This window comes from Narcine bancroftii, chromosome 2, assembly GCF_036971445.1.
Source record: "Narcine bancroftii isolate sNarBan1 chromosome 2, sNarBan1.hap1, whole genome shotgun sequence".
In the NCBI taxonomy this organism is placed as follows: domain Eukaryota; kingdom Metazoa; phylum Chordata; class Chondrichthyes; order Torpediniformes; family Narcinidae; genus Narcine; species Narcine bancroftii.
Window position 1 is genome coordinate 11,793,323 of NC_091470.1, and position 26,607 is coordinate 11,819,929.

Sequence of the window (26,607 nt, forward strand, 5' to 3'; positions counted from 1 at the left end):
CCCTCCCCCACCGCCTCGTCCTCTACCCTGTCCCGATCATCCCTTCCTCTGTCCTCATTCCACCCCTGCCCTGTCCATGTCTCCATCGTCCCATCCCTAGTTCCCACGGATATTGTCCCCTTCCCCAGTCCCTGTCATTTGTGCTCCCCTCCTGGTGTGTCAGAGTGTGATCATGATTGGTGGGTGTGCACACGTTGTGGGGTGTTGGTGGGGAGTGACTGTGGCCAGCCATGTAGGGGTGTGTGTGTGTGAGAGTGTACGTACGTCAGGACTTATCTGTGTGTGAGTTGAGGTGTGTGGTTATGAGTGTGCATGTTTGGGTGTGTCTGTGTGCACAAATATGTCTGTGTGTGATGTGCTTGTGTGACTTGTTTGAGTGTGTGGGTATTGAAGGTGTGATTGTTGAGGATGTGTGGGGTGGTGGGTGATGTGTGTGGGTATTGAAGGTGTGTTTGTTGAGGATGTGTGGGGTGGTGGGTGATGTGTGTGGGTATTGAAGGTGTGTTTGTTGAGGATGTGTGGGGTGGTGGGTGATGTGTGTGGGTATTGAAGGTGTGATTGTTGAGGATGTGTGGGGTGGTGGGTGATGTGTGTGGGTATTGAAGGTGTGTTTGTTGAGGATGTGTGGGGTGGTGGGTGATGTGTGTGGGTATTGAAGGTGTTTTTGTTGAGGATGTGTGGGGTGGTGGGTGATGTGTGTGGGTATTGAAGGTGTGTTTGTTGAGGATGTGTGGGGTGGTGGGTGATGTGTGTGGGTATTGAAGGTGTGATTGTTGAGGATGTGTGGGGTGGTGGGTGATGTGTGTGGGTATTGAAGGTGTGATTGTTGAGGATGTGTGGGGTGGTGGGTGATGTGTGTGGATATTGAAGGTGTGATTGTTGAGGATGTGTGGGGTGGTGGGTGATGTGTGTGGGTATTGAAAGTGTGTTTGTTGAGGATGTGTGTGGTGGTGGGTGATGTGTGTGGGTATTGAAGGTGTGTTTGTTGAGGATGTGTGGGGTGGTGGGTGATGTGTGTGGGTATTGAAGGTGTGTTTGTTGAGGATGTGTGGGGTGGTGGGTGATGTGTGTGGGTATTGAAGGTGTGTTTGTTGAGGATGTGTGGGGTGGTGGGTGATGTGTGTGGGTATTGAAGGTGTGTTTGTTGAGGATGTGTGGTGTGGTGGGTGATGTGTGTGGGTATTGAAGGTGTGTTTGTTGAGGATGTGTGGGGTGGTGGGTGATGTGTGTGGGTATTGAAGGTGTGATTGTTGAGGATGTGTGGGGTGGTGGGTGATGTGTGTGGGTATTGAAGGTGTGATTGTTGAGGATGTGTGGGGTGGTGGGTGATGTGTGTGGATATTGAAGGTGTGATTGTTGAGGATGTGTGGGGTGGTGGGTGATGTGTGTGGGTATTGAAGGTGTGTTTGTTGAGGATGTGTGGGGTGGTGGGTGATGTGTGTGGGTATTGAAAGTGTGTTTGTTGAGGATGTGTGTGGTGGTGGGTGATGTGTGTGGGTATTGAAGGTGTGATTGTTGAGGATGTGTGGGGTGGTGGGTGATGTGTGTGGGTATTGAAGGTGTGTTTGTTGAGGATGTGTGGGGTGGTGGGTGATGTGTGTGGGTATTGAAGGTGTGATTGTTGAGGATGTGTGGGGTGGTGGGTGATGTGTGTGGGTATTGAAAGTGTGTTTGTTGAGGATGTGTGGGGTGGTGGGTGATGTGTGTGGGTATTGAAGGTGTGTTTGTTGAGGATGTGTGGGGTGGTGGGTGATGTGTGTGGGTATTGAAGGTGTGTTTGTTGAGGATGTGTGGGGTGGTGGGTGATGTGTGTGGGTATTGAAGGTGTGATTGTTGAGGATGTGTGGGGTGGTGGGTGATGTGTGTGGGTATTGAAGGTGTGATTGTTGAGGATGTGTGGGGTGGTGGGAGATGTGTGTGGGTATTGAAGGTGTGTTTGTTGAGGATGTGTGGGGTGGTGGGTGATGTGTGTGGGTATTGAAAGTGTGTTTGTTGAGGATGTGTGGGGTGGTTGGTGATGTGTGTGGGTATTGAAGGTGTGTTTGTTGAGGATGTGTGGGGTGGTGGGTGATGTGTGTGGGTATTGAAGGTGTTTTTGTTGAGGATGTGTGGGGTGGTGGGTGATGTGTGTGGGTATTGAAGGTGTGTTTGTTGAGGATGTGTGGGGTGGTGGGTGATGTGTGTGGGTATTGAAGGTGTGATTGTTGAGGATGTGTGGGGTGGTGGGTGATGTGTGTGGGTATTGAAGGTGTTTTTGTTGAGGATGTGTGGGGTGGTGGGTGATGTGTGTGGGTATTGAAGGTGTGTTTGTTGAGGATGTGTGGGGTGGTGCGTGATGTGTGTGGGTATTGAAGGTGTGATTGTTGAGGATGTGTGGGGTGGTGGGTGATGTGTGTGGGTATTGAAGGTGTTTTTGTTGAGGATGTGTGGGGTGGTGGGTGATGTGTGTGGGAATTGAAGGTGTGTTTGTTGAAGATGTGTGGGGTGGTGGGTGATGTGTGTGGGTATTGAAGGTGTGTTTGTTGAGGATGTGTGGGGTGGTGGGTGATGTGTGTGGGTATTGAAGGTGTGTTCGTTGAGGATGTGTGGGGTGGTGGGAGATGTGTGTGGGTATTGAAGGTGTGTTTGTTGAGGATGTGTGGGGTGGTGGGTGATGTGTGTGGGTATTGAAGGTGTGATTGTTGAGGATGTGTGGGGTGGTGGGTGATGTGTGTGGGTATTGAAGGTGTGATTGTTGAGGATGTGTGGGGTGGTGGGTGATGTGTGTGGGTATTGAAGGTGTGATTGTTGAGGATGTGTGGGGTGGTGGGTGATGTGTGTGGGTATTGAAGGTGTGTTTGTTGAGGATGTGTGGGGTGGTGGGTGATGTGTGTGGGTATTGAAGGTGTGTTTGTTGAGGATGTGTGGGGTGGTGGGTGATGTGTGTGGGTATTGAAGGTGTGTTTGTTGAGGATGTGTGGGGTGGTGGGTGATGTGTGTGGGTATTGAAAGTGTGTTTGTTGAGGATGTGTGGGGTGGTGGGTGATGTGTGTGGGTATTGAAGGTGTGTTTGTTGAGGATGTGTGGGGTGGTGGGTGATGTGTGTGGGTATTGAAGGTGTGTTTGTTGAGGATGTGTGGGGTGGTGGGTGATGTGTGTGGGTATTGAAGGTGTGATTGTTGAGGATGTGTGGGGTGGTGGGTGATGTGTGTGGGTATTGAAGGTGTGTTTGTTGAGGATGTGTGGGGTGGTGGGTGATGTGTGTGGGTATTGAAGGTGTGTTTGTTGAGGATGTGTGGGGTGGTGGGTGATGTGTGTGGGTATTGAAGGTGTGTTTGTTGAGGATGTGTGGGGTGGTGGGAGATGTGTGTGGGTATTGAAGGTGTGTTTGTTGAGGATGTGTGGGGTGGTGGGTGATGTGTGTGGGTATTGAAGGTGTGTTTGTTGAGGATGTGTGGGGTGGTGGGAGATTTGTGTGGGTATTGAAGGTGTGATTGTTGAGGATGTGTGGGGTGGTGGGTGATGTGTGTGCGTATTGAAGGTGTGTTTGTTGAGGATGTGTGGGGTGGTGGGAGATGTGTGTGGGTATTGAAGGTGTGTTTGTTGAGGATGTGTGGGGTGGTGGGTGATGTGTGTGGGTATTGAAGGTGTGATTGTTGAGGATGTGTGGGGTGGTGGGTGATGTGTGTGGGTATTGAAAGTGTGTTTGTTGAGTATGTGTGGGGTGGTGGGTGATGTGTGCGGGTATTGAAGGTGTGTTTGTTGAGGATGTGTGGGGTGGTGGGTGATGTGTGTGGGTATTGAAGGTGTGATTGTTGAGGATGTGTGGGGTGGTGGGTGATGTGTGTGGGTATTGAAGGTGTGATTGTTGAGGATGTGTGGGGTGGTGGGTGATGTGTGTGGGTATTGAAGGTGTGTTTGTTGAGGATGTGTGGGGTGGTGGGTGATGTGTGTGGGTATTGAAGGTGTGATTGTTGAGGATGTGTGTGGTGGTGGGTGATGTGTGTGGGTATTGAAGGTGTGTTTGTTGATGTGTGGGGTGGTGGGTGATGTGTGTGGGTATTGAAGGTGTGATTGTTGAGGATGTGTGGGGTGGTGGGTGATGTGTGTGGGTATTGAAAGTGTGTTTGTTGAGGATGTGTGGGGTGGTGAGTGATGTGTGTGGGTATTGAAGGTGTGTTTGTTGAGGATGTGTGGGGTGGTGGGTTATGTGTGTGGGTATTGAAGGTGTTTTTGTTGAGGATGTGTGGGGTGGTGGGTGATGTGTGTGGGTATTGAAGGTGTGTTTGTTGAGGATGTGTGGGGTGGTGGGTGATGTGTGTGGGTATTGAAGGTGTGATTGTTGAGGATGTGTGGGGTGGTGGGTGATGTGTGTGGGTATTGAAGGTGTTTTTGTTGAGGATGTGTGGGGTGGTGGGTGATGTGTGTGGATATTGAAGGTGTGTTTGTTGAGGATGTGTGGGGTGGTGGGTGATGTGTGTGGGTATTGAAGGTGTTTTTGTTGAGGATGTGTGGGGTGGTGGGTGATGTGTGTGGGTATTGAAGGTGTGATTGTTGAGGATGTGTGGGGTGGTGGGTGATGTGTGTGGGTATTGAAGGTGTGTTTGTTGAGGATGTGTGGGGTGGTGGGTGATGTGTGTGGGTATTGAAGGTGTGATTGTTGAGGATGTGTGGGGTGGTGGGTGATGTGTGTGGGTATTGAAGGTGTGTTTGTTGAGGATGTGTGGGGTGGTGGGTGATGTGTGTGGGTATTGAAAGTGTTTTTGTTGAGGATGTGTGGGGTGGTGGGTGATGTGTGTGGGTATTGAAGGTGTGTTTGTTGAGGATGTGTGGGGTGGTGGGTGATGTGTGTGGGTATTGAAAGTGTGATTGTTGAGGATGTGTGGGGTGGTGGGTGATGTGTGTGGGTATTGAAGGTGTGATTGTTGAGGATGTGTGGGGTGGTGGGTGATGTGTGTGTGGGTATTGAAGGTGTGATTGTTGAGGATGTGTGGGGTGGTGGGTGATGTGTGTGGGTATTGAAGGTGTGTTTGTTGAGGATGTGTGGGGTGGTGGGTGATGTGTGTGGGTATTGAAGGTGTGATTGTTGAGGATGTGTGGGGTGGTGGGTGATGTGTGTGGGTATTGAAGGTGTGTTTGTTGATGTGTGGTGTGGTGGGTGATGTGTGTGGGTATTGAAGGTGTGTTTGTTGAGGATGTGTGGGGTGGTGGGTGATGTGTGTGGGTATTGAAGGTGTGATTGTTGAGGATGTGTGGGGTGGTGGGTGATGTGTGTGGGTATTGAAGGTGTTTTTGTTGAGGATGTGTGGGGTGGTGGGTGATGTGTGTGGGTATTGAAGGTGTTTTTGTTGAGGATGTGTGGGGTGGTGGGTGATGTGTGTGGGTATTGAAGGTGTGTTTGTTGAGGATGTGTGGGGTGGTGGGTGATGTGTGTGGGTATTGAAGGTGTTTTTGTTGAGGATGTGTGGGGTGGTGGGTGATGTGTGTGGGTATTGAAGGTGTGTTTGTTGAGGATGTGTGGGGTGGTGGGTGATGTGTGTGGGTATTGAAGGTGTTTTTGTTGAGGATGTGTGGGGTGGTGGGTGATGTGTGTGGGTATTGAAGGTGTGATTGTTGAGGATGTGTGGGGTGGTGGGTGATGTGTGTGGGTATTGAAGGTGTGTTTGTTGATGTGTGGGGTGGTGGGTGATGTGTGTGGGTATTGAAGGTGTGTTTGTTGAGGATGTGTGGGGTGGTGGGTGATGTGTGTGGGTATTGAAGGTGTGTTTGTTGAGGATGTGAGGGGTGGTGGGTGATGTGTGTGGGTATTGAAGGTGTGTTTGTTGAGGATGTGTGGGGTGGTGGGTGATGTGTGTGGGTATTGAAGGTGTGTTTGTTGAGGATGTGTGGGGTGGTGGGTGATGTGTGTGGGTATTGAAGGTGTGTTTGTTGAGGATGTGTGGGGTGGTGGGTGATGTGTGTGGGTATTGAAGGTGTGTTTGTTGAGGATGTGTGGGGTGGTGGGTGATGTGTGTGGGTATTGAAGGTATATTTGTTGAGGATGTGTGGGGTGGTGGGTGATGTGTGTGGGTATTGAAGGTGTGATTGTTGAGGATGTGTGGGGTGGTGGGTGATGTGTGTGGGTATTGAAGGTGTGTTTGTTGAGGATGTGTGGGGTGGTGGGTGATGTGTGTGGGTATTGAAGGTGTGATTGTTGAGGATGTGTGGGGTGGTGGGTGATGTGTGTGGGTATTGAAGGTGTGTTTGTTGAGGATGTGTGGGGTGGTGGGTGATGTGTGTGGGTATTGAAGGTGTGTTTGTTGAGGATGTGTGGGGTGGTGGGTGATGTGTGTGGGTATTGAAGGTGTGTTTGTTGAGGATGTGTGGGGTGGTGGGTGATGTGTGTGGGTATTGAAAGTGTTTTTGTTGTGGATGTGTGGGGTGGTGGGTGATGTGTGTGGGTATTGAAGGTGTGTTTGTTGAGGATGTGTGAGGTGGTGGGTGATGTGTGTGGGTATTGAAGGTGTGTTTGTTGAGGATGTGTGGGGTGGTGGGTGATGTGTGTGGGTATTGAAGGTGTGTTTGTTGAGGATGTGTGGGGTGGTGGGTGATGTGTGTGGGTATTGAAGGTGTGTTTGTTGAGGATGTGTGGGGTGGTGGGTGATGTGTGTGGGTATTGAAGGTGTGTTTGTTGAGGATGTGTGGGGTGGTGGGTGATGTGTGTGGGTATTGAAGGTGTGTTTGTTGAGGATGTGTGGTGTGGTGGGTGATGTGTGTGGGTATTGAAGGTGTGTTTGTTGAGGATGTGTGGGGTGGTGGGTGATGTGAGTGCTGTTGGTTATCAGGTTATAAGGGCTGATATAGATGTTACATCTGATATGAAGGAGGTTAAAAGTGAAATGTTGAGATGTTCTTCAGAGGTGAAGGAAGTTAAAAGAGTTATTTTGGCTCTGCAGAGGGATAACGATGTAGATGTTCATAACGATAGAATTGAAAGGGTTGAAAATTCGGTACATTCTGAGAGAAACAGAAGAAAGAAATGATGCATAAGATGGGGATGTTGGAGAATCAAAGTAGATGGAATAATGTTTAGATTGTTGGACTTAAAGAAAATTTTGAAGGAATTGGCGACCCTGTGGAATTTTTTCGAAAATTGATTCCTGGAATCTTGGGTGAAGAAAACATTCCAAATGGAATTGAACTGGAAAGGGCTTTCCAGGGGAAGCCCCGGCCAAATCAGCCCATAGAGTTCTATTGATTCTTCTTTTCTTTGGCTTGGCTTCACGGACGAAGATTTATGGAGGGGGTAAAAAGTCCACGTCAGCTGCAGGCTCGTTTGTGGCTGACAAGTCCGATGCTGGACAGGCAGACACGATTGCAGCGGTTGCAGGGGAAAATTGGTGGGTTGGGGTTGGGTGTTGGGTTTTTCCTCCTTTGCCTTTTGTCAGTGAGGTAGGCTCTGCGGTCTTCTTCAAAGGAGGTTGCTGCCCGCCAAACTGTGAGGCGCCAAGATGCACGGTTTGAGGCGATATCAGCCCACTGGCGGTGGTCAATGTGGCAGGCACCAAGAGATTTCTTTAGGCAGTCCTTGTACCTTTTCTTTGGTGCACCTCTGTCACGGTGGCCAGTGGAGAGCTCGCCATATAACACGATCTTGGGAAGGCGATGGTCCTCCATTCTGGAGACGTGACCCACCCAGCGCAGCTGGATCTTCAGCAGTGTGGACTCGATGCTGTCGACCTCTGCCATCTCGAGTACTTCGACGTTAGGGATGTAAGCGCTCCAATGGACGTTGAGGATGGAGCGGAGACAACGCTGGTGGAAGCGTTCTAGGAGCCGTAGGTGGTGCCGGTAGAGGACCCATGATTCGGAGCCGAACAGGAGTGTGGGTATGACAACGGCTCTGTATACGCTTATCTTTGTGAGGTTTTTCAGTTGGTTGTTTTTCCAGACTCTTTTGTGTAGTCTTCCAAAGGCGCTATTTGCCTTGGCGAGTCTGTTGTCTATCTCATTGTCGATCCTTGCATCTGATGAAATGGTGCAGCCGAGATAGGTAAACTGGTTGACCGTTTTGAGTTTTGTGTGCCCGATGGAGATGTGGGGGGGCTGGTAATCATGGTGGGGAGCTGGCTGATGGAGGACCTCAGTTTTCTTCAGGCTGACTTTCAGGCCAAACATTTTGGCAGTTTCCGCAAAGCAGGACGTCAAGCGCTGAAGAGCTGGCTCTGAATGGGCAACTAAAGCGGCATCGTCTGCAAAGAGTAGTTCACGGACAAGTTTCTCTTGTGTACCGGATGTAAACAGCGTCTTCATTGTTGGGGTCTTTCATGGCTTGGTTCAGCATCATGCTGAAGAAGATTGAAAAGAGGGTTGGTGCCAGAACACAGCCTTGCTTCACGCCATTGTTAATGGAGAAGGGTTCAGAGAGCTCATTGCTGTATCTGACCCGACCTTGTTGGTTTTTGTGCAGTTGGATAATCATGTTGAGGAACTTTGGGGGACATCCGATGCGCTCTAGTATTTGCCAAAGCCCTTTCCTGCTCACGGTGTCGAAGGCTTTGGTGAGGTCAACAAAGGTGATGTAGAGTCCTTTGTTTTGTTCTCTGCATTTTTCTTGGAGCTGTCTGAGGGCAAAGACCATGTCAGTAGTTCCTCTGTTTGCGCGAAAGCCGCACTGTGATTCTGGGAGAATATTCTCGGCGACACTAGGTATTATTCTATTTAGTAGAATCCTCGCGAAGATTTTGCCTGCAATGGAGAGCAACGTGATTCCCCTGTAGTTTGAGCAGTCTGATTTCTCGCCTTTGTTTTTGTACAGGGTGATGATGGTGGCATCACGAAGATCCTGAGGCAGTTTACCTTGGTCCCAACAAAGCTTGAAAAACTCATGCAGTTTGGCATGCAGAGTTTTGCCGCCAGCCTTCCAGACTTCTGGGGGGACTCCATCCATACCTGCTGCTTTGCCACTTTTCAGTTGTTCGATTGCCTTATATGTCTCATCCAGGGTGGGAACCTCATCCAGCTCTAGCCTTAGGGGCTGTTGAGGGAGCTGGAGCAGGGCGGAATCTTGGACTGAGCGGTTGGCACTGAAAAGAGATTGGAAGTGTTCTGACCATCGGTTGAGGATGGAGATCTTGTTGCTGAGGAGGACTTTGCCGTCTGAGCTGCGCAGCGGGCTTTGGACTTGGGGTGAGGGGCCGTACACAGCCTTTAGAGCCTCGTAGAAACCCCTGAAGTCGCCAATGTCCGCGCTGAGCTGGGTTCGTTTGGCGAGGCTAGTCCACCACTCATTTTGGATCTCCCGGAGTTTGCGCTGAAGATGGCTGCATGCGCGACGGAAGGCTTGTTTCTTCTCTGGACAGGACGGCTTTGTAAGGTGAGCCTGGTGGGAAGCTCGCTTCTTTGCCAGCAGCTCCTGGATTTCCTGGCTGTTTTCGTCGAACCAGTCCTTGTTTTTCCTGGAGGAGAAGCCCAGTACCTCTTCAGTGGATTGCAGTATGGTAGTCTTCAACTGATCCCAGAGGGTTTCAGGGGACGGGTCCGTGAGGCGGATTGCATCGTTGAGCTTTGCTTTGAGGTTTGCCTGGAAGTTTCTTCTCGCTTCGTCTGACTGCAGGTTTCCAACATTGAACCTCTTTCTGGGGGCTTTATTGTTCTTGGGCTTTGGTTTGAAGTGAAGGTTGAGCTTGCAGCGAACCAGCCGGTGGTCAGTGTGGCATTCCGCGCTAGGCATGACCCTGGTGTGGAGCACATCTCGTTTGTCACTTTCTCGCACCAGGATGTAGTCCAGGAGGTGCCAGTGTTTGGATCGGGGATGCATCCAGGTGGTCTTAAGGCTGTCCCTCTGCTGAAAAAGGGTGTTTGTAATGACAAGCCGCTGTTCTGCGCAGAGCTCCAACAGGAGGCGCCCATTGTCGTTGCACTTGCCGACGCCATGCTTGCCCAGGATTCCTGGCCAGGTTTCTGAGTCTTTGCCGACACGAGCGTTGAAGTCGCCCAGGATGACAACCTTGTCGGCTGTAGGGGTGCGTTGGATGAGGTTGCGCAGGTCGGTGTAGAACTTGTCCTTTTCTGCTGGTTCCGCCTGGAGGGTTGGAGCATAGACACTGATGAGGGTGATGTGACGCTTGTTCTGAAGGGGGAGTCGCATGGACATGATTCGGTCCGAGAGGCCTGTCGGAAGGTTTTCGAGTTTGGAGGCAATGAAGCTCTTGACCATGAAGCCTACACCAGATTGATTATAGGTCTGCGATATCGAGACAAAGAGAAAATTTGAAGATTGGCTGTCCAGAAAGTAACACAGTGGTGGAGAGAAGGAAACAATTCAATCCAGTGAAGGTGATTCTTTCGAAGAACGGCTAAAAGTTTACTTTTTTATATCCAACTACGTTGAAGGTGTTTTTGGTGAATGAATGAGCCAAGTTCTTTATGGGTGAAGAAGAACTACGTAGATTTACAGAATCACTTCCTACTATTAAAGAAGAGCAGCAGAATTGTTGAGTTTTAGTCTCTGACAAGAATTTGAAAGAGTCGTGCTGTCGATCCAAATTACGTGAAGAAAGCTGGGCCACAGCAGATTGTAAGTTGTCGAAAGGAGTCTCAGTTCCATCTTCGATGGAAACATCTTTAATTGGTGATGGTCAAGTTCATGTGGACCTTGAAGTGGCTAGTGATTTATTATTTTCTAAAGTGTAATTAATTAATGGTTCTCCCTTGGGGAGGGGGGGTTGGATGTTCTTCCTTCATATCGTGGTAGCTGCTGTGACCCGTATGGTGGAGGGAAATAGTGCATTATATTTGTATTCAGCACTTTTTGGCATTTTTTATAGTTTAATTATTAATTTTTTTGTTTGGTTATTAATGGATTTTTCTTTTTAAGGGCCAGAGATGCGCACAGGAGTCCATTTGAGTTGATAGAGAGAGAAATGGGGGAGAACAGGATTGGAAGAGATTTTGATTTGGGATAATGGATGATAAAAATAAATTAATTTTTTTAGTTTTAATGTAAATAGGATAAATAGTACAATTAAAAGTATTTTTTTTTAATTATATGAAAAAGATGAAGGTTGATGTTATATATATATTTTTTTTTAATTTTATTTTTTTATTTTTTATTTTTCACACCATAAATCACATTAGCCATGATACACACTTTTTCCTTTTCACACATATACAGTGACATTTTCTCCCCCCCCCTCCCTCCTCCCAACCCACCCCCCCCCCTCCCATCCATTTAAGGTATACAATCTAGGTTACATTAAACCAGTCAGACAATGTTGTCATTCAACAATATTTTAATGAGAAATTCATTTGACAGAAAAAGTAAATTAAAAAGGGATTCATTGGGCCAAGGTATCCCTCCAACTTTTAATTCTAAAGCAATAGGAGTGACTATATTCATTAAAAAAACATTACCAGTAAAATGTTTGATATTGATTAATTGTCAGATTTATTCTGAAATGTGACCACTTATGAATATTTATGCACCAAATGTAGGCGATGAAGATTTTATAAAGAATACTTTTTATTCTTAGTGGAAGTGCAGGAAAAGGTGTTAATAGGAGGAGATATCAGTTGTTGTCTTGATCCAGTATTGGATAATCATCTAAAACGGTAATAAGAGCTAAAGTGGCGAAGGCGATATTAAGATTTATGAAGCAATTAAATTTAGTTGATATTTGGTGAAAGTTGAATCCTGGAGAAAGATTATTCTTTTTATTTGAGAATAGATTTTTTAAAATATCGGCACAGTTACAAGGAAAGATTAATAAAGTTGAGTGTGGAGCAAGAATCCTTTCTGATCCCTCACCACTTTTATTGATATGTTCAACTTTAAAGGAAGAAAATATTCCCTATAGAAGGAAAATTTAATTCTGCATTAATAAAAAGAGTACATAAGAAAGAAAATTCAATTATTTTTAGAAGTCAATTTTAATTCAGTAGATAATAAATGTATTATTTTGGATGCGTTAAAAGCATATATGGAGGTCAAATAATAAGTCACATGGCTAAAATTAAAAAGGAATATATAATTGAGACAAATCAATTAGAACAGGACATAAGTAAATTAGAAAAAAATCTACAAAATAATCCTTCTGAAGAAAGGAAAAAAATTAATAAAATTTTTTATATACTTCAATATAACATTATACAGACATATAGAACAGAAAAATTAGGAGAAAAAGCTTATAAAGTGTTTGTATGGCAATTGAAAGCTGAACAGACATCAAGAGTCATTAATGTAGGTTAAAAAAAATCCCCGGGGACTTTTACATAACAAACCACAAGAAATAAATGATGTATTTAGGGAATTTTATTCTGAATTATGTCAAGTGGAATCAGTACATGGTGAAAATAAGTTAGACTCAAAATACTTTATCTAGTCTAAATGATAGGGAACAGAAAGATTTGGATGTAGTATTTACGATAAGGGAAATTAGTGAGGTAATGTGTTCAATGCAAAATAACAAATCGCCAGGAAATGATGGATTTCCTATAGGATTTTTATAAGAAATTTAAAGATCTTTTAATAGGTGCTAAACTGTGTTTGAAGGTACATTCTCTGCTGGAGTCCTTTTTAATGGCAGTCAATACAGTAATTCCAAAAAAAGATAAGAGGCCCAATGAAACCAGCATCTTATAGACCAATTACATTATTAAATGTTGATTATAAAATATTAGCAAATAGATTGGCAAAGTATTTACCAAAATGAATACATATGGATCAAACTGGATTTGTTAAGGGTTAGAAATCTGCACTAAATGTACTGAGGCTTCTTAGTTTAATACATTTGGTTAAAAAAGTGTGGCAGTCACTTTCCCCGCTGAAAAGGCATTCAATAGATTAGGATGGGATTTCCTCTAAAGTTTTAGAGAAATTTAATTTGGGTTCCATGTTTATAGATGAAAGATAGTGACAAATGGATGGATTTCACATCTTTTGAATAAATGAGATCAAGTAGACCAGCTTTATTTGATTTAGCAATAGAACCATTAACTGAATTAATAAGACAAGATTCAAAGATTGTGGGTATTAAGGTAAAACTAGAAGAATGTAAAATAAATTTATTTGCAGATGATGTTTTGATTGATTTAACAGATCCTTTAAATTCTTTGCAACAACTTAAAATTAGAATAAAAGAATATGGAGAAATATTGGGATATAAAATAAATTGGGAGAAAAGTAAAATTATGTCTTTAGTTAATGGAGATTATCAGAAATGTAAGGAAGTAATTGAATCCAGATGCCCAGATCTTGGAATAAAATATTAAGGTGCAATCAGATTTGACAAAAAATATTAAAATTAAATTATTTATTTTTATTAATGAAAATTAAAGATTTGGAAAAATGGAGTATGTTACCTTTTGGGAAGCTACGATGAAGGAGACTAACGACCACCATGTTGGAGGTTCACAACGACCGTTTATTTCAAATCCCCCGCGCGCCCCTTTAAGGGCAGCGTGAGCTCCGCCCCCGCACGGCCGGTGACGTCATCACGTCTGCCTGAGGCGTGCGCTGGGCTAAAGCCACGAGGCAAGGAGGTCCCCCAATGGCGCCATCTTCTCGTGGCTGCCCCACCATGTGGTGGTACAAGCGGGGCCAGTTCTTCACGAGTGTGTGCGCCGCCACACAACCCCCACCAGAACTGGCTTACGCGTCCCGCCACTTGGGCGGATGGCCTTCGCACTTGGGCTGAGCCATTTGAACTGGTTAAGTGAGGTCCAGGTGCACCGTAAACAGTTTACTTTTACCCCCAATGTCCAACATGAAAGTCTTGTCGGACTGCTGCAGGACTCTGTACGGATCTTCATAAGGGCGCTGAAAGGGCAGTGTGCGTGCCACACCGGATGAAGATGAATTTGGCCACATACCAGCTCTTTGGGCAGTCGGGCTGATTGGGCACCGTGGTGCATAAGAGGCGGGGGGGCCAGCGAGGCGAGTTTGTTGTGGAGATCTGCCAACAGGGTTGGGTGGACAGTCGTGGAGTCTGTTTCCGGGCCAAAGAACTCACCAGGTAGCGACAGTGGCATGCCATACACCAACTCTGTAGACGATACTTGCAGATCCTCCTTCGGAGCTGACTTGATGCTGAGGAGGACCCAGAGCAACTCATCTGCCCATCCGAGACTGGTGAGGTGGGCCATGAAGGCCGACTTTAGGTGGCGGTGAAATCACTCCACCAGGCCATTAGCTGCGGGTGATAAGCCGTGGTGTGGTGGAGCTTAACCCCCAGCAGGCTCGCCAACTGAGCGCCTCTGTCACTGGTGATGTGCGCCAAGACTCCAAACCTGGCGATCCAGTGAGCAAGGATACCTTACTGCAGCTGTACAGGGCCTTGGTGAGACCCCACCTGGAGTATTGTGTGCAGTTTTGGTCACCTTATCTAAGGAAGGATGTTCTTGCAATGGAGGGAGTGAAATGTTCTTGCAATGGAGGGAGTGCAGAGGCGATTCACCAGGCTGATACCTGGAATGGCAGGAATGACTTAGGAGGAAAGATTGCGCAAATTGGGATTGTACTCGCTGGAGTTTAGAAGATTGAGAGGGGATCTCATAGAGACATATAAAATTCTGGCAGGACTGGACAGAGTGGATGCAGATGGGATGTTTCCAAGGATGGGAAAATCCAGAACCCGGGGCCATGGTTTGAGGATAATAGGCAAACCATTTAGGACCGAGATGAGGAGGAATTTCTTGACCCAGAGGGTGGTGAATCTGTGGAATTCATTGCCACAGAGGGCAGTAGAGGCAGGTTCATTAAATATATTTAAGAGGGAATTAGATCTATTTCTTCAGTATAAGGGTATTAAAGGTTACGGAGAGAAGGCGGGGACGGGGTACTGAACTTTAAGATCAGCCATGATCTCGTTGAATGGTGGAGCAGGCTCGAAGGGTCGAATGACCTACTCCTGCTCCTATCTTCTATGTTTCAAGCAAGTTCCTGGCACATGTTTTGGCAGAAGTATCCTTGATGGGGTTGGCTTCTGGCCACCTTGTGGTCTGGTCGACCACCATCAGCAGGTAGCGCGCCTCTCTGGACATTGGTAGGGGGCCCACGATATCAACATGTATGTGCTGGAACCTTTTGACCGCCAGGTCGAACTGTTAAATCGGGGCCTGCATTTGCCGATGGACCTTGGTCTGGCACTGTGTGCAGGTCTTTGCGATTTGGGCTACCTCCTTCTTGAGCCTGTGTCAGACAAACTGCTCTGCCACCATCCGCACCGATGTCTTGACTGAGGGGTATGCGAGATGGTGGACCATGCTGAAGACCCATAACCTCCATTACGGCAGGACTACTGGGCGTGGCGAACCGGAGGAAACGTCACAGAGCAGCGTGTCCGGGCTGTCCGGCAAACGGATGTCCTGGAGGCGGAGCCCTGTAATGGCGGAACGGTGTGCCTGCATTTCTGTGTCTTCCCTCTGTGCCTGTGCCAACTGGGTGTAGTTTAGGCTGGGGGCAAGGCTGTGGATTGCGGTCAAGTGAGTGCATCCACCACGACATTGTCTCTACTTGCTCTGTGCTGGATGTCGGTGGTGAACTCTGACACGTAGCAGAGGTGGTGCTGCTGGCGAGCTGACCAGAGATCTTTGGCCATCGCGAAGGCTTGCGTGAGTGGCTTGTGATCGGTGAATGGCCTGCCCTCCGGGAAGTACCAGAAGTGTCGGATGGCCAGGTACAGGGCCAGGTGCTTCCTGAAGAAAGCCAGCGGGCGCCACTGGCCATCAACCCACTGCTCGAGCACGCCCCCAACAGCCGTGGCCGAGGCATTTACCAAGACCGCGGTGTGGGCCTCTGGGCACGGGTGGGCCAATAGTGTGGCGCTCGCCAGTGCATCCTTTGTTGCTGTGAAGGTGCCCTACGCCTCTTCTGACCAAACTAGGATTTTTGTCTTTTGCAGCGATCATCAAGAATAACAGCCACAGATGCGGGCTGCACCGGGGATGAACGATGGTAAAAGTTCACCATACCAACAAACTCATGCAGGCCCTTGAGGGTGGTGGGTTTTGGAAACTGGCGCATGGCTGCTACTTTTTCTGGTGCTGGAGCGGCTCCGGCTGCCGAGATGGTGTGTCTTAGGAACTGCAGTGTCTGCCTGCCGAACTGGCACTTGGCCATGTTGACCGTGAGGCCAAATTCTGCCAAATAGGCAAACAGGATGTGGAGATGGACTTTGTGCTCCTCTTGGTCATGGCTGGGAATAAGAATGTCATCAAGATATATGTACACAAAGTCCAGATCCCTACCCACTGTGTCCATCAGACACTGGAAAGTCCAAAGGGCATCCGCAAGAATTCAAATAGCCTGAACGGGGTGACGATCGTGGTCTTACCGATGTCTTCAGGATGGACCGGGATCTGATGGTAGCCCCATACCAGGTTGACTTTCGAAAAGACCTGGGCGCCGTGCAGGTTTGCTGTGAAGTCATGAATGTATGGGATGGAATACCTGTCCGGCGTAGTCACATTGTTCAAGCGCCGATTATCCCTGCAGGGTTGCCAGCCCCCGGAAGACTTGGGGACCATGTGGAGAGTGGAGGCCCAGGGACCGTCGGACCAGCGGATGATCCCCAATTTTTGCAGGCGAGAGAACACCTCTTTGGCCAGCTGTAGCTTCTCTGGCGGTAGTCGCCTGGCCTTGGCATGCAGCAGGGGCCTTGCGTGGAGATGTGATGATAGACTCCGTGCTGGGGCATGGCGGCGGTGAACTGTGGCTGCAGGATGGTGGGAAATTCATCGAGTATGCTGGAATACGTCTCTGAGAGCGGTGATGGCGGCTTGCAGACTTCCGTGGCATCGAGGCAGACTGAGACTAATCGTTTGCCCTTCGCATCCACCAGCAGGCCATGTGCTCTGAGGACGTCGGCCCCCAACAGCGCAGTACCCACTGAGGCCAGCATGAACCTCCAGCAGAACTTGTCTTTCCCAATCCGGATCTGCACCCTTCAGATGTTGAAGGTTTAGATGGCGGAACTGTTGGCTGCACACAGGGCAGGACCCCGTGCTCGGGTACGGGTCTCAAGGGCGGTCGGGGGTAAGATGCTCAGTTCAGCTCTGGTGTCCACCAGGAAACGCCAGCCGGTGGACTTATCAATCACATGCAGGAGGTGGCTGGCCACACTGCCACACTGTTTTCCTGAAAAGTACAGGGCTGCCTGCCCTTATGAGCTTGAGCCCCCCAGCGTTGATGGTAGAAGCACCAGGTGGGGTGGTGCTCCTCCGGCTTGTGCTTGTGGGGGGGTGGGGGGGGGGGCTGTGACCAGCTGGGCCCTGGGCGGGTGACATGGCAGAGGGCGGCTTCATTTTCCATTTTGGTTCGCCAGAGGGTGTCTACTCGGGCCATGACTCACCGTGGATCCATGAAGTCCACGTCTGCCAGCAGGAGGTGAATGTCTTCGGGCATCTGCTCCAAGAAGATCTGGCGGAACAAGAAGCAGGGCTTGTGATCCTCCGCCAGCATCTTGTCCATGAGGTGTTCTGTCTCCTAGCCCGTCTAGATGCAGAAGTCTTGAGGCGCGCTGCTGTGGGGAGAGACCGAATGTGCCAAGAAGGAGGTTCTTGAGTGCAGGGAATTTACCCTCGGCCGGCGGGTCGTGGAGGAGGTCGTCCATCCTGGCCGCGGTCTCTTCATCGAGTATGGTCACGACGTGGTAAAACATCATGGCATCTGAAGAAATGTTGCTGAGGTGAAACTTCGCCTCTGCCTGCCCAAACCACGTACGTGGGCGATGTGTCCAGAAGGGGGGCAGTTTCACTGCGACGGCATTGATCTCGGCGGGATCCATACTGGGAGGCCAGAAAAACATCTGGACTTGGGGTCACCAATGTAGTGGCAACTACAATGAAGGAGACTAATGACCACCACATTGGAGGTTCTCAGTGACCATTTATTTCAAATCCCACGTGCGCCCCTTTAAGGGCAGTGTGAGCTCCGGCGTGGGCGGTGACGTCTGATGTGCGCATGCTGGGCTAAAGCCACAAGGCAAGGAGGTCCACCGATGGCGCCATCTTCTCATGGCTGCCCCACCATGTGGCAGTACAAGCGGGGCCGGTTCATCATGAGTATGTGCGCCGCCACAACCTATTACTTTGATGGGTAGAGTAAATTGTATTAAGATGAATGTTTTTCCTCGAATACAGTATTTATTCCAATTGATTCCAATCTCAATTCCTCAAAAGTTTTTTTTAAGGAATTAAATGATTGTGTTAGAAAATTTTTATGGAAATGGAAAATGGCTAGGGTTTCTTTGGAAAAATTGGCATGGAAATGGAAATATGATTTAGGAGGTTTCCAGCTCCCCAATTTGATAAATTATTATAAAACAGCACAATTGAGATTCATTAATGTAATGTGCGAGTTATATAATGTTCCAGGAGGGAGTAAATATAGAACTGAATAGGAGAAACTGAACCACCACATTTTATATATAAATGCAATGCAAGATTGTTAATAGCAAAGAATGAAGCACCCCATGGTGAAACATAAAATTGAACTTTGGAATAAAATTGAAAAAGAGATTGGAAGAAGAGGTTTAATGTCTGGACGAACACCTTTATTTTAAAATAGACTTTCCATTCTCTATGGAAATAAATTCCTAAACATTTGGCAAAGTTGTGGTATTAAGAAAATTAAAGATTGTTTTGAAGCCAGGAAATGTATTACTTTTAGTAAAATTAAGGAAAATTTTAACATATTGAAAAATACAAAATTTTGTTATAAAGTTAAGAGATTTCTATGTGAAATTTCTGGTCAAGATTTAGTATTACCAGCGGAGACAGAAGTAGAATTATTATTAAGTAATAGGAATGCAAATAAAATTATTTCAGAGATGTATAAATTATTACAAAAGAAGGCTTGAAAAGAGGGAAATCAGGACATAAATGGGAGGTGGATTTAAATAAGCAAATAGATGAACGTAGATGGATTCAGATATGTAGAGAGAGTATGAAACGTACAATCAATGTGAGATATCGGCTGGTTCAATATAATTTTATTCATCAGTTATATTTAATACCACAAAAGTTACATAATATGAATTGTACTTACTCAGATTTATGTTTTAGATGTGGACAAGAAGTTGGTACGTTTTTTGCATTTGACTTGGCTGTGTTCCACAATTAAATTTATTTGTCTTGATTTGGGTAATTTATTAGAATGAATAACTGGAGTTAGATTCTTACAGGATCCAATGTTATTTTTACTGGGAGATGTTAGAGGGATTAAACCTAAATAAAAACTGAATATGTATCAAGTAAAATTTGGCAATAACTAGAAAATGTGTTGCTATAACTGGGAAGTCTGATATTGATTTGGGAATCGAGAGATGACGTTTACTCCGCTTGAGAAAATTACTTATAATTTAAGAGATAAATATCGCATTTTGTGAAATATGGAACCCATATTTATACACAATGGTATTAAAATTTAGATGAATCACAAATATTCCCTTTCTTCTATCAGTCTCTATGAATAAATACACACGTTTAATATATCAAGAGGTGAGAAGCATCCTGTTGGGGCTTTCTTCTCCCTTTTCTTCTCTTTCGTTTAGTTTGGAGAGGGTTGGGGGGATTTAGAGGAGGTTTTTCTTTCTTTTGTATTTTTTTACTTTCATTTTTTATATAAAATACCACACAATTTTGTGATATGCTTGTTAAGTGGTTTTATATTAAATAAAATATTTTTTTAAATCTGCTGGCCAACTGCATTCTGACGTGGTTTCCCCACTGCTCAGTAGCAAACAAGCGGGGTCATCAATACGGCCCAGAAGGTTATGGGCTGCGCTCAATGTTGTTCTTTTTCTACAATGACAATAAAGGTTATCGTGTGTGTGGCGGTGTGGGGTGTGTGTGCACGCACCATTAACATGGTGTTCTGTTCCACTGAGGCCAGCTGTGTGTGTGCGCGTGCCATTTTGTGTGTGAGTGCGTGTGTGTGTGCGCGCGCGTGCCATTTTGTGTGTGAGTGCGTATGTGTGTGTGCGCGCGCGCACCATTTTGTGTGTATGTGTGCACGCATGTGTGCGCCATTTTGCTTGTGTGCGCGCGCGCGCGCATATTTTGACACTCAGGTTTCTTACACTGAGGCCAGCTGTGTGTATGCGTGTGCCATTGCGTGCGTGTGCCTGTCTGTCTGTCTGTCTGTCTGTCTGCGGCCCATTAACACTGTGCCCTGTTCCAGTGAGGCAAGCAGCGTGTGTGTGTGTGTGTGACTGTGTGTGTGTGTGTGTGTGTCTGTCTGTCTGTCTGACTGTCTGCGGCCCATTAACTCTGTGCCCTGTTCCAGTGAGGCCAGCAGTGTGTGTGTGTGTGTCTGCGGCCCATTAACTCTGTGCCCAGTTCCAGTGAGGCCAGCAGTGTGTGTCTGTGTCAGTCTGCGACCCATTAACTCTGTGCCCTTTTCCAGTGAGGCCAGCAGTGTGTGTGTGTGTGTCTGTCTACGGCCCATTAACTCTGTGCCCTGTTCCAGTGAGGCCAGCAGAGTGTGTGTGTGAGCTTCCGTCTGTGTGTCTGTCTGTCTGTCTGTCTGTCTGTCTGCGGCCCATTAACTCTGTGCCCTGTTCCAGTGAGGCCAGCAGAGTGTGTGTGTGAGCTTCCGTCTGTGTGTCTGTCTGTCTGTCTGTCTGTCTGTCTGTCTGCAGCCCATTAACTCTGTACCCTGTTCCAGTGAGGCCAGCAGTGAGTGTGTGTGTGTGTGTCTGTCTGCGGCCCATTAACACTGTGCCCTGTTCCAGTGAGACCAGCAGTGTGTGTGTGTGTCTGTCTGCGGCCCATTAACTCTGTGCCCTGTTCCAGTGAGGCCAGCAGTGTGTGTGTGTGTGTCTGTCTGCGGCCCATTAACTCTGTGCCCTGTTCCAGTGAGGCCATCAGTGTGTGTGTGTGTCTGTCTGAAGCCCATTAACACTGTGCCCTGTTCCAGTGAGGCCAGCAGTGTGTGTGTGTGTGTCTGTCTGCAGCCCATTAACACTGTGCCCTGTTCCAGTGAGGCCAGCAGTGTGTTTGTGTGTCTGTCTGCAGCCCATTAACTCTGTGCCCTGTTCCAGTGAGGCCAGCAGTGTGTGTGTGTGTCTGTCTGCAGCCCATTAACTCTGTGCCCTGTTCCAGTGAGGCCAGCAGTGTGTGTGTGTGTGTGTCTGTCTGCAGCCCATTAACTCTGTGCCCTGTTCCAGTGAGGCCAGCAGTGTGTGTGTGTGTCTGTCTGCAGCCCATTAACTCTGTGCCCTGTTCCAGTGAGGCCAGCAGCGTCTGCAGCAGTGATGGACTCTTCACCAATGATGAAGGACGACAAGGTAGGGCCTTACACAACGTGGTGGGGAGAGGGGCAGAATTGTAGGATTGGGGCCTCGGGCAGCCCTGCTATGAAGTGGATGTGCCAGGCTGTTGTGCTGGGTGTTCTGTGAAGGGGTTTTCCAGGAGGGGGCTGATCCGGGAAAGGGTTGTGTCTGCTGGGGGTTTTATGTGGGTGGGATTTTCTGGTAGGATATATTGACCCTGGGGCTATTTTCTGGATGACACGTGTTTGCGGGGTATGAGCCTGGGTGTTGGGATTTCCAGAGGTCTGTAAGCCCGGAGGTGGTTTTTGGTGGACGGGCAATCATGGTGGGATGTCTGAGAGATGTAGAGCGAGGGTGGTGGGTTGTCTGGGGGATGGGTGATTGTGGAAGGGTATTTGAGGATGGGTGAGCGTAGGTTTGGGCTTTCTAGGCTATGGGTTAGTGTGGGGGACGAATGAGTGTGGAGGGTGTTCTAGGAATGGGTGATCGTGGGGGTGTGGTATCTGGGGGACTGGTGAGCGTGGGGGGGGGTTTCTCGTGATGGGTGAGCGTGTGGGGGTTTCTGGGGACAGATGAGCATGGGGGCATGTTTGGGGATGTGGGTGAGATATCTGGTGGATGGGTGATTGTGGGGGTAAGGTATCTGGCAGATGGCCGAGTGCGGTGGGTATTTGCTGAGAAATCACCACCTCTCTCACTGCCCCTCCCCAGGTGATGATGAGCAGAGTGACTGGTTCTATGAGGGGGAATGTGACCAGGGTTTCCGGGTGCCCAATCTGCGGCTACACCGGGAAAGTTCACCAGTGATACCAGTGACCGAGGTGGGGCCAACAGTGACCACCTACCCCTCACCACCATTCCTGCTGCCATCCCGACCCGCCCAGAGAGGTGAGTGGGAGAGTGGCCTGTGCTGCAATTGGCTGACCTGTCGGCTGCCCCCGCCCCGTCCCCACGGCTGCCATGCCCTGTCCCGCAGTTTCTAACCCCTCTCCATCACCCACAGGTTACCACGCCCGGCTCAACCGTTTCCCCGGGATCGCTGCCCGCTGTATTCGCAAAGGGCGCCGGCGGCTGGTGGGCAAGGTAAAGACGCCCAAATCACTCATCTCTCCCCATCCCATCACCAATCTCTCCCCACCCCATCACCGATCTCTCCCCACCCCATTACTGATCTCCTCCCACCCTGCCACCAATCTCCCCCCACCCCGTCACTGATCTCCCCATCTCCCCGTCACTGATCTCCCCATCTCCCCCCCACCCAGTCATTCATCTCCCTCACCCCATCACCCATCTCACCCCACCCCATCACCCAAATCCACCCCCACCCCGTCACCAATCTTCCCCCACCCCGTCATCCATCTCCCTCCCACCCCGTCATCCATCTCTCCCCCCACCCCATCACCCATCTCCCTCACCCCGCCACCCATCTCCCCCACCCTGTCACCCATCTCCCCCAACCCCGTCAAGGATCTCCCACCCACCTCATCACCAATTTCCCCCCATCCCTGTCACCGATCTCCATGACATCCCGTCACCAATTCCCCCCCCATGCCATCACCCATCTCCCTGTTCCCCGTCACCCTTCTCGACCCTCCCCGTCACCCTTCTCGACCCTCCCCGTCACCCATCTCTCCCCTCCCTGTCACTCATCTCCACCCTCCCTGTCACTCATCTCCCCCACCCAGCCACCGATTTTCCCCGCAACCGGTCACTGATCTCCCCCTCCCCCACCCTGTCACTGAATGCCTCCCCCACCCCGTCACCGATTTCCCCTCATCCCTGATGGAGCTGGCAGTAAGGTGATGGGCAGAGTGGCCCCAGGAGCGGTGTGGACTAACCTGGTTTGTGTGCCGACAGGAGGGTCCAGTGGGAGCCGTGCCAAGCGACAGAGTGGACCACTTTGGACAGGACCCCTTCCAGAGGGAGTGAGTGCCCCGTGGTGCGTCCCACCCCCCAGCAGTGCCCCACCCTCCCCGGCTGGAGGGAGGTGGGCTGTGGGGTGGGGTCATGTCGGGTTGCGGTAGGGCCTAGGGTGGTGAGGGGTGTGGAGGGGCTGGGGGTTGGGGTGGAGTGGGTGTAGGGGAGGGGCTGGGGGAGTAGGTGGTGTGAGGGAGAAGGTCGGGTTGGGGTGGTGGGGTGAGTTTGGGGGAAGTGTGGGGGAGTAGAGGGTGGCTGGAGGAGTTGTGCTCCCCCAACCCCAGTTGCTGACTATGGGTGGTGTGTTCAGGCTGCGCAGGAACGTTTGCATGCGGGGTCCGTACCGGGAGTGGAGTGTGCTGAGCCGCCTGCAGCCCCTGCCTCTAGGGGTAAGTACGGTTTGGCTGCATTTATGGGGGGGGGAATGTGGGAGGAGCGGGCAAGTGAGTTGTGGGGGCCGAGGGGTGTTGATATAGGGATTGGGATGTTTAGGAGGAGGTTGGGGTTGTAGCGGGGAGGGGATGTGGGGGAGGAGACGTTGGGGTTGTAGTAGGGAAGGGGATGTGGGGGAGGTGGTTGGGGTTGTAGGGATGAGTGGGTTTTGGGGGGAGGAGATGTTGGGGTTGTAGGAGGGAAGGGGATGTGGGGGAGGAGACATCAGGGTTGTAGGTGGGCGGTGCAGGGACCATGGCCGTACAGTGCTGTGGAGGGACCCAGCCATCGATAGGCAGGGGTCTCCCTGGTTCATGTTGGAGGGTTAAGGTGGAACTGGGGGGGGTCTTGGTCAGGGGGGGGTCTTGGTCGGGGGGGGGGGTTCACAATCACCTTTCTGTGACTCCTCCTCTCTGTGCCCACAGTTTAACCCATTGATGCCTCTCTACCCACTGGATGTCCTGACCGACGGCGCCCACAGGAGGGGTAACCCCCAGCACAGCCGGTCACGGTGAGTGCCACACCCCACCTCCCTTTTCTCTCTTCCCCCATCTCCCAATCCCCCCTCCAAACGCACGGAACCCTTCAGGCAGAGGGTCCCAGGCCTTGTCTCTACGGCTGGTGCTGTTAGACCACACTGTTGGGCGGGGAGATCATCACTGCTGCCATTGATTTGGCCATTCTCTCCTCTCAGGCAGACGAGTGTGCACCTGGGGTCGCTGTGTACGAGTGGCGTGAAGCGCAGGCGCAAGACTTCCACCATGTCCAACCCTGGAACAGGTAGGGTCTGGGACTGATATGGGGCCGGCTCGGGAGAATGGGGCAGTGGGGTTAGTGTGTATCTGACAAGGAGTGGTGGGGGAAAATCAGTGTGGGGACAGACATTGGGGGGGATCAGTGCGGGGACGGACTCAGTGGGGGGATCAGTGTGGGGACGGACACGAAGGAAGGATCAGTGCGGGGACGGACATGGGGTGGGGGGGATCAGTGTGGGTTGGACATGGGGCGGGGGGATCAGTGCAGGGATGGACACGGGGTGGGGATGGGGGTGGTGAGATGCCTAGTACTTGTTGTAGTGGGGCAGTATTCGTGTACTGTGGTGCTCTCTTTGTTGCAGCCGCCTCCTCCCACATTGCCGAGACTGAGGGGCACAGCCCGGATTGTGCTGCCAACAAGACGTCAAGCTGCATGGAATGGGCGGAGGGTGAGAACAGGGCTGGGTCGGGAGCTGAGAGTCCTGGGCCTGGCCAGCCTGTCAGTGCCGTGATGTCTCTGCCGCATGTGGCAGGGACTCAGTTGTGAGGAGTTGTGTATGTATATCACCCTCTGTGGGAGGCCCCCTGCTCTGTCCTCCCCGATTCGGAGCGCTGGCCTAGACCTGGGCAATGCACAGTTCCACTGGCTGCCTCACTGAGCTGTGTGGACTCCAGCCATCAGGGTGGATTGGCAGGGGCCAGCACATGTGAAATCTTTCCCTCACAATCCCAGGCTTTTCTCTGGCTGGGCCAGCCTGCATTGGAATGGGAACAGCATTGTTACGCCTGTGATGCATCTCGCTGTCCCACTGCTGTGTTGTAATTGTCTGAGGACTCCATGTACAGGAGGTTTGAGTCAGAGTCCAGGTTCATTCTGTGATACAGACAGTGAGTAAATATGTGCCGAGGTGTGTTGCAGCATCATGCAGTGTTACACCCACTGCTAATCCAAGTGTATTCATGTCGTCAGTCTGTGGCAAGTGTGGAGATGCCCTTCTTTAGATTAGTTCCACTGTTTCTGTGTGACGTCTCGACGCCCTCTGTCAAGTGTTCGTGTTTTCCCTGTTCCTGCCACTTGCATTGTTAACTTCATCTCTGACATTACTCGGTGCTTTCTGAAAGGGAATCTATTCACCTGAGTAAGGTTTTAAGAGAATTTTAAATTAAAATATTTTGATATTTTCCAGCTATTTGCTGTCCAGTGAATTGTCTGTTTCTTCGGTACTGGTGAGTTTCATCTGTGGGCAGGGCCTGAGTACATGTGGTGTCTCCCAAATCCTCAACGTGGTCTAGGTGCCCCTTGCCCTTCACTGTCCCCATTCACCCCCCTCCCTCTCTGCCCTTCACTGTCCCCATCCACACCCTCCCCCTTCTGCTCTTCACTGTCTCCAACCACCCCCATCCCCCTGTCCTTTACTGTCCCCATCCACCCCCCTTCCCCTCTGCCCTTCACTGTCCCCATTCACCCCCCTCCCCCTTCTGCTCTTCACTGTCTCCAACCACCCCCATCCCCCTGTCCTTTACTGTCCCCATCCACCCCCCTTCCCCTCTGCCCTTCACTGTCCCCATTCACCCCCCTCCCCCTTCTGCTCTTCACTGTCTCCAACCACCCCCATCCCCCTGTCCTTTACCGTCCCCATCCACCCCCCTTCCCCTCTGCCCTTCACTGTCCCTATCCACCCTGGCCAGTTGCTGAACTGGGGTTACTCTCCCCATTGCTGTGATGTTGAAACTTCCCAGTCTGGCCAGTGGTCGAGAAGTAAGACTGTCCACGGTGACGCAGGTAAGTTGGGCAGAGCACCGGTCAGCCGTTTGTGTTCCTGGAAGGTTCACGGTTATGTACTTTGGGTGGATTAGCAGGGCTTGGACATAGTGAGCATTAGGACCCTGGTGGATGGAGACAGAGAGACCTTGATTGTGGCAGAATAGGTCAGAAGGGTGGTGTGGAATATTAGCTTTCCTTCGCAAGGGCAGAGAACAGAGTTGGAAGGGATTTCCTGTCCAAGTTCCTGTGTGAATGTCAGATTTGTCCCCTCATCCACCACTTCCGCCTGCTGTTCCACGCATCCATGACCTTGTCAAAGACCTTGCTCAATAGCATTCCCTCTTACTCCTTCAAAATGCTGAGTGTAGTCTGACTCCAAGGCAGGACACCGAGCCAGGTCTCTGAGGTGCCCCCATGAGTGGTCAGCCACTCTTACCTGCAGCGCAAGTACAGAAAACTGGGCAGGTTTGGGGGGAAGGGGAGAGATTTGGAGGGGATCTCGTGG

The 26,607-nt window shown here is 49.8% G+C and overlaps 1 protein-coding gene across 1 annotated transcript in view; it reads left to right on the forward strand.

The window, feature by feature from the left end:
- LOC138752249 (G patch domain-containing protein 2-like) overlaps window positions 1–25,802 on the forward strand; it is a 28,260-nt gene extending 2,458 nt beyond the window's left edge. The window contains exons 3-10 of the mRNA XM_069915223.1: window positions 21,190–21,248; window positions 21,945–22,121; window positions 22,237–22,316; window positions 23,091–23,158; window positions 23,461–23,539; window positions 24,008–24,093; window positions 24,277–24,362; window positions 24,700–25,802. Of these exons, the coding sequence (XP_069771324.1) occupies window positions 21,190–21,248; window positions 21,945–22,121; window positions 22,237–22,316; window positions 23,091–23,158; window positions 23,461–23,539; window positions 24,008–24,093; window positions 24,277–24,362; window positions 24,700–24,884 (820 nt within the window). The 3' untranslated portion in view covers window positions 24,885–25,802. The remainder of the gene's footprint in view (window positions 1–21,189; window positions 21,249–21,944; window positions 22,122–22,236; window positions 22,317–23,090; window positions 23,159–23,460; window positions 23,540–24,007; window positions 24,094–24,276; window positions 24,363–24,699) is intronic.
- Window positions 25,803–26,607: the final 805 nt, after the last annotated feature.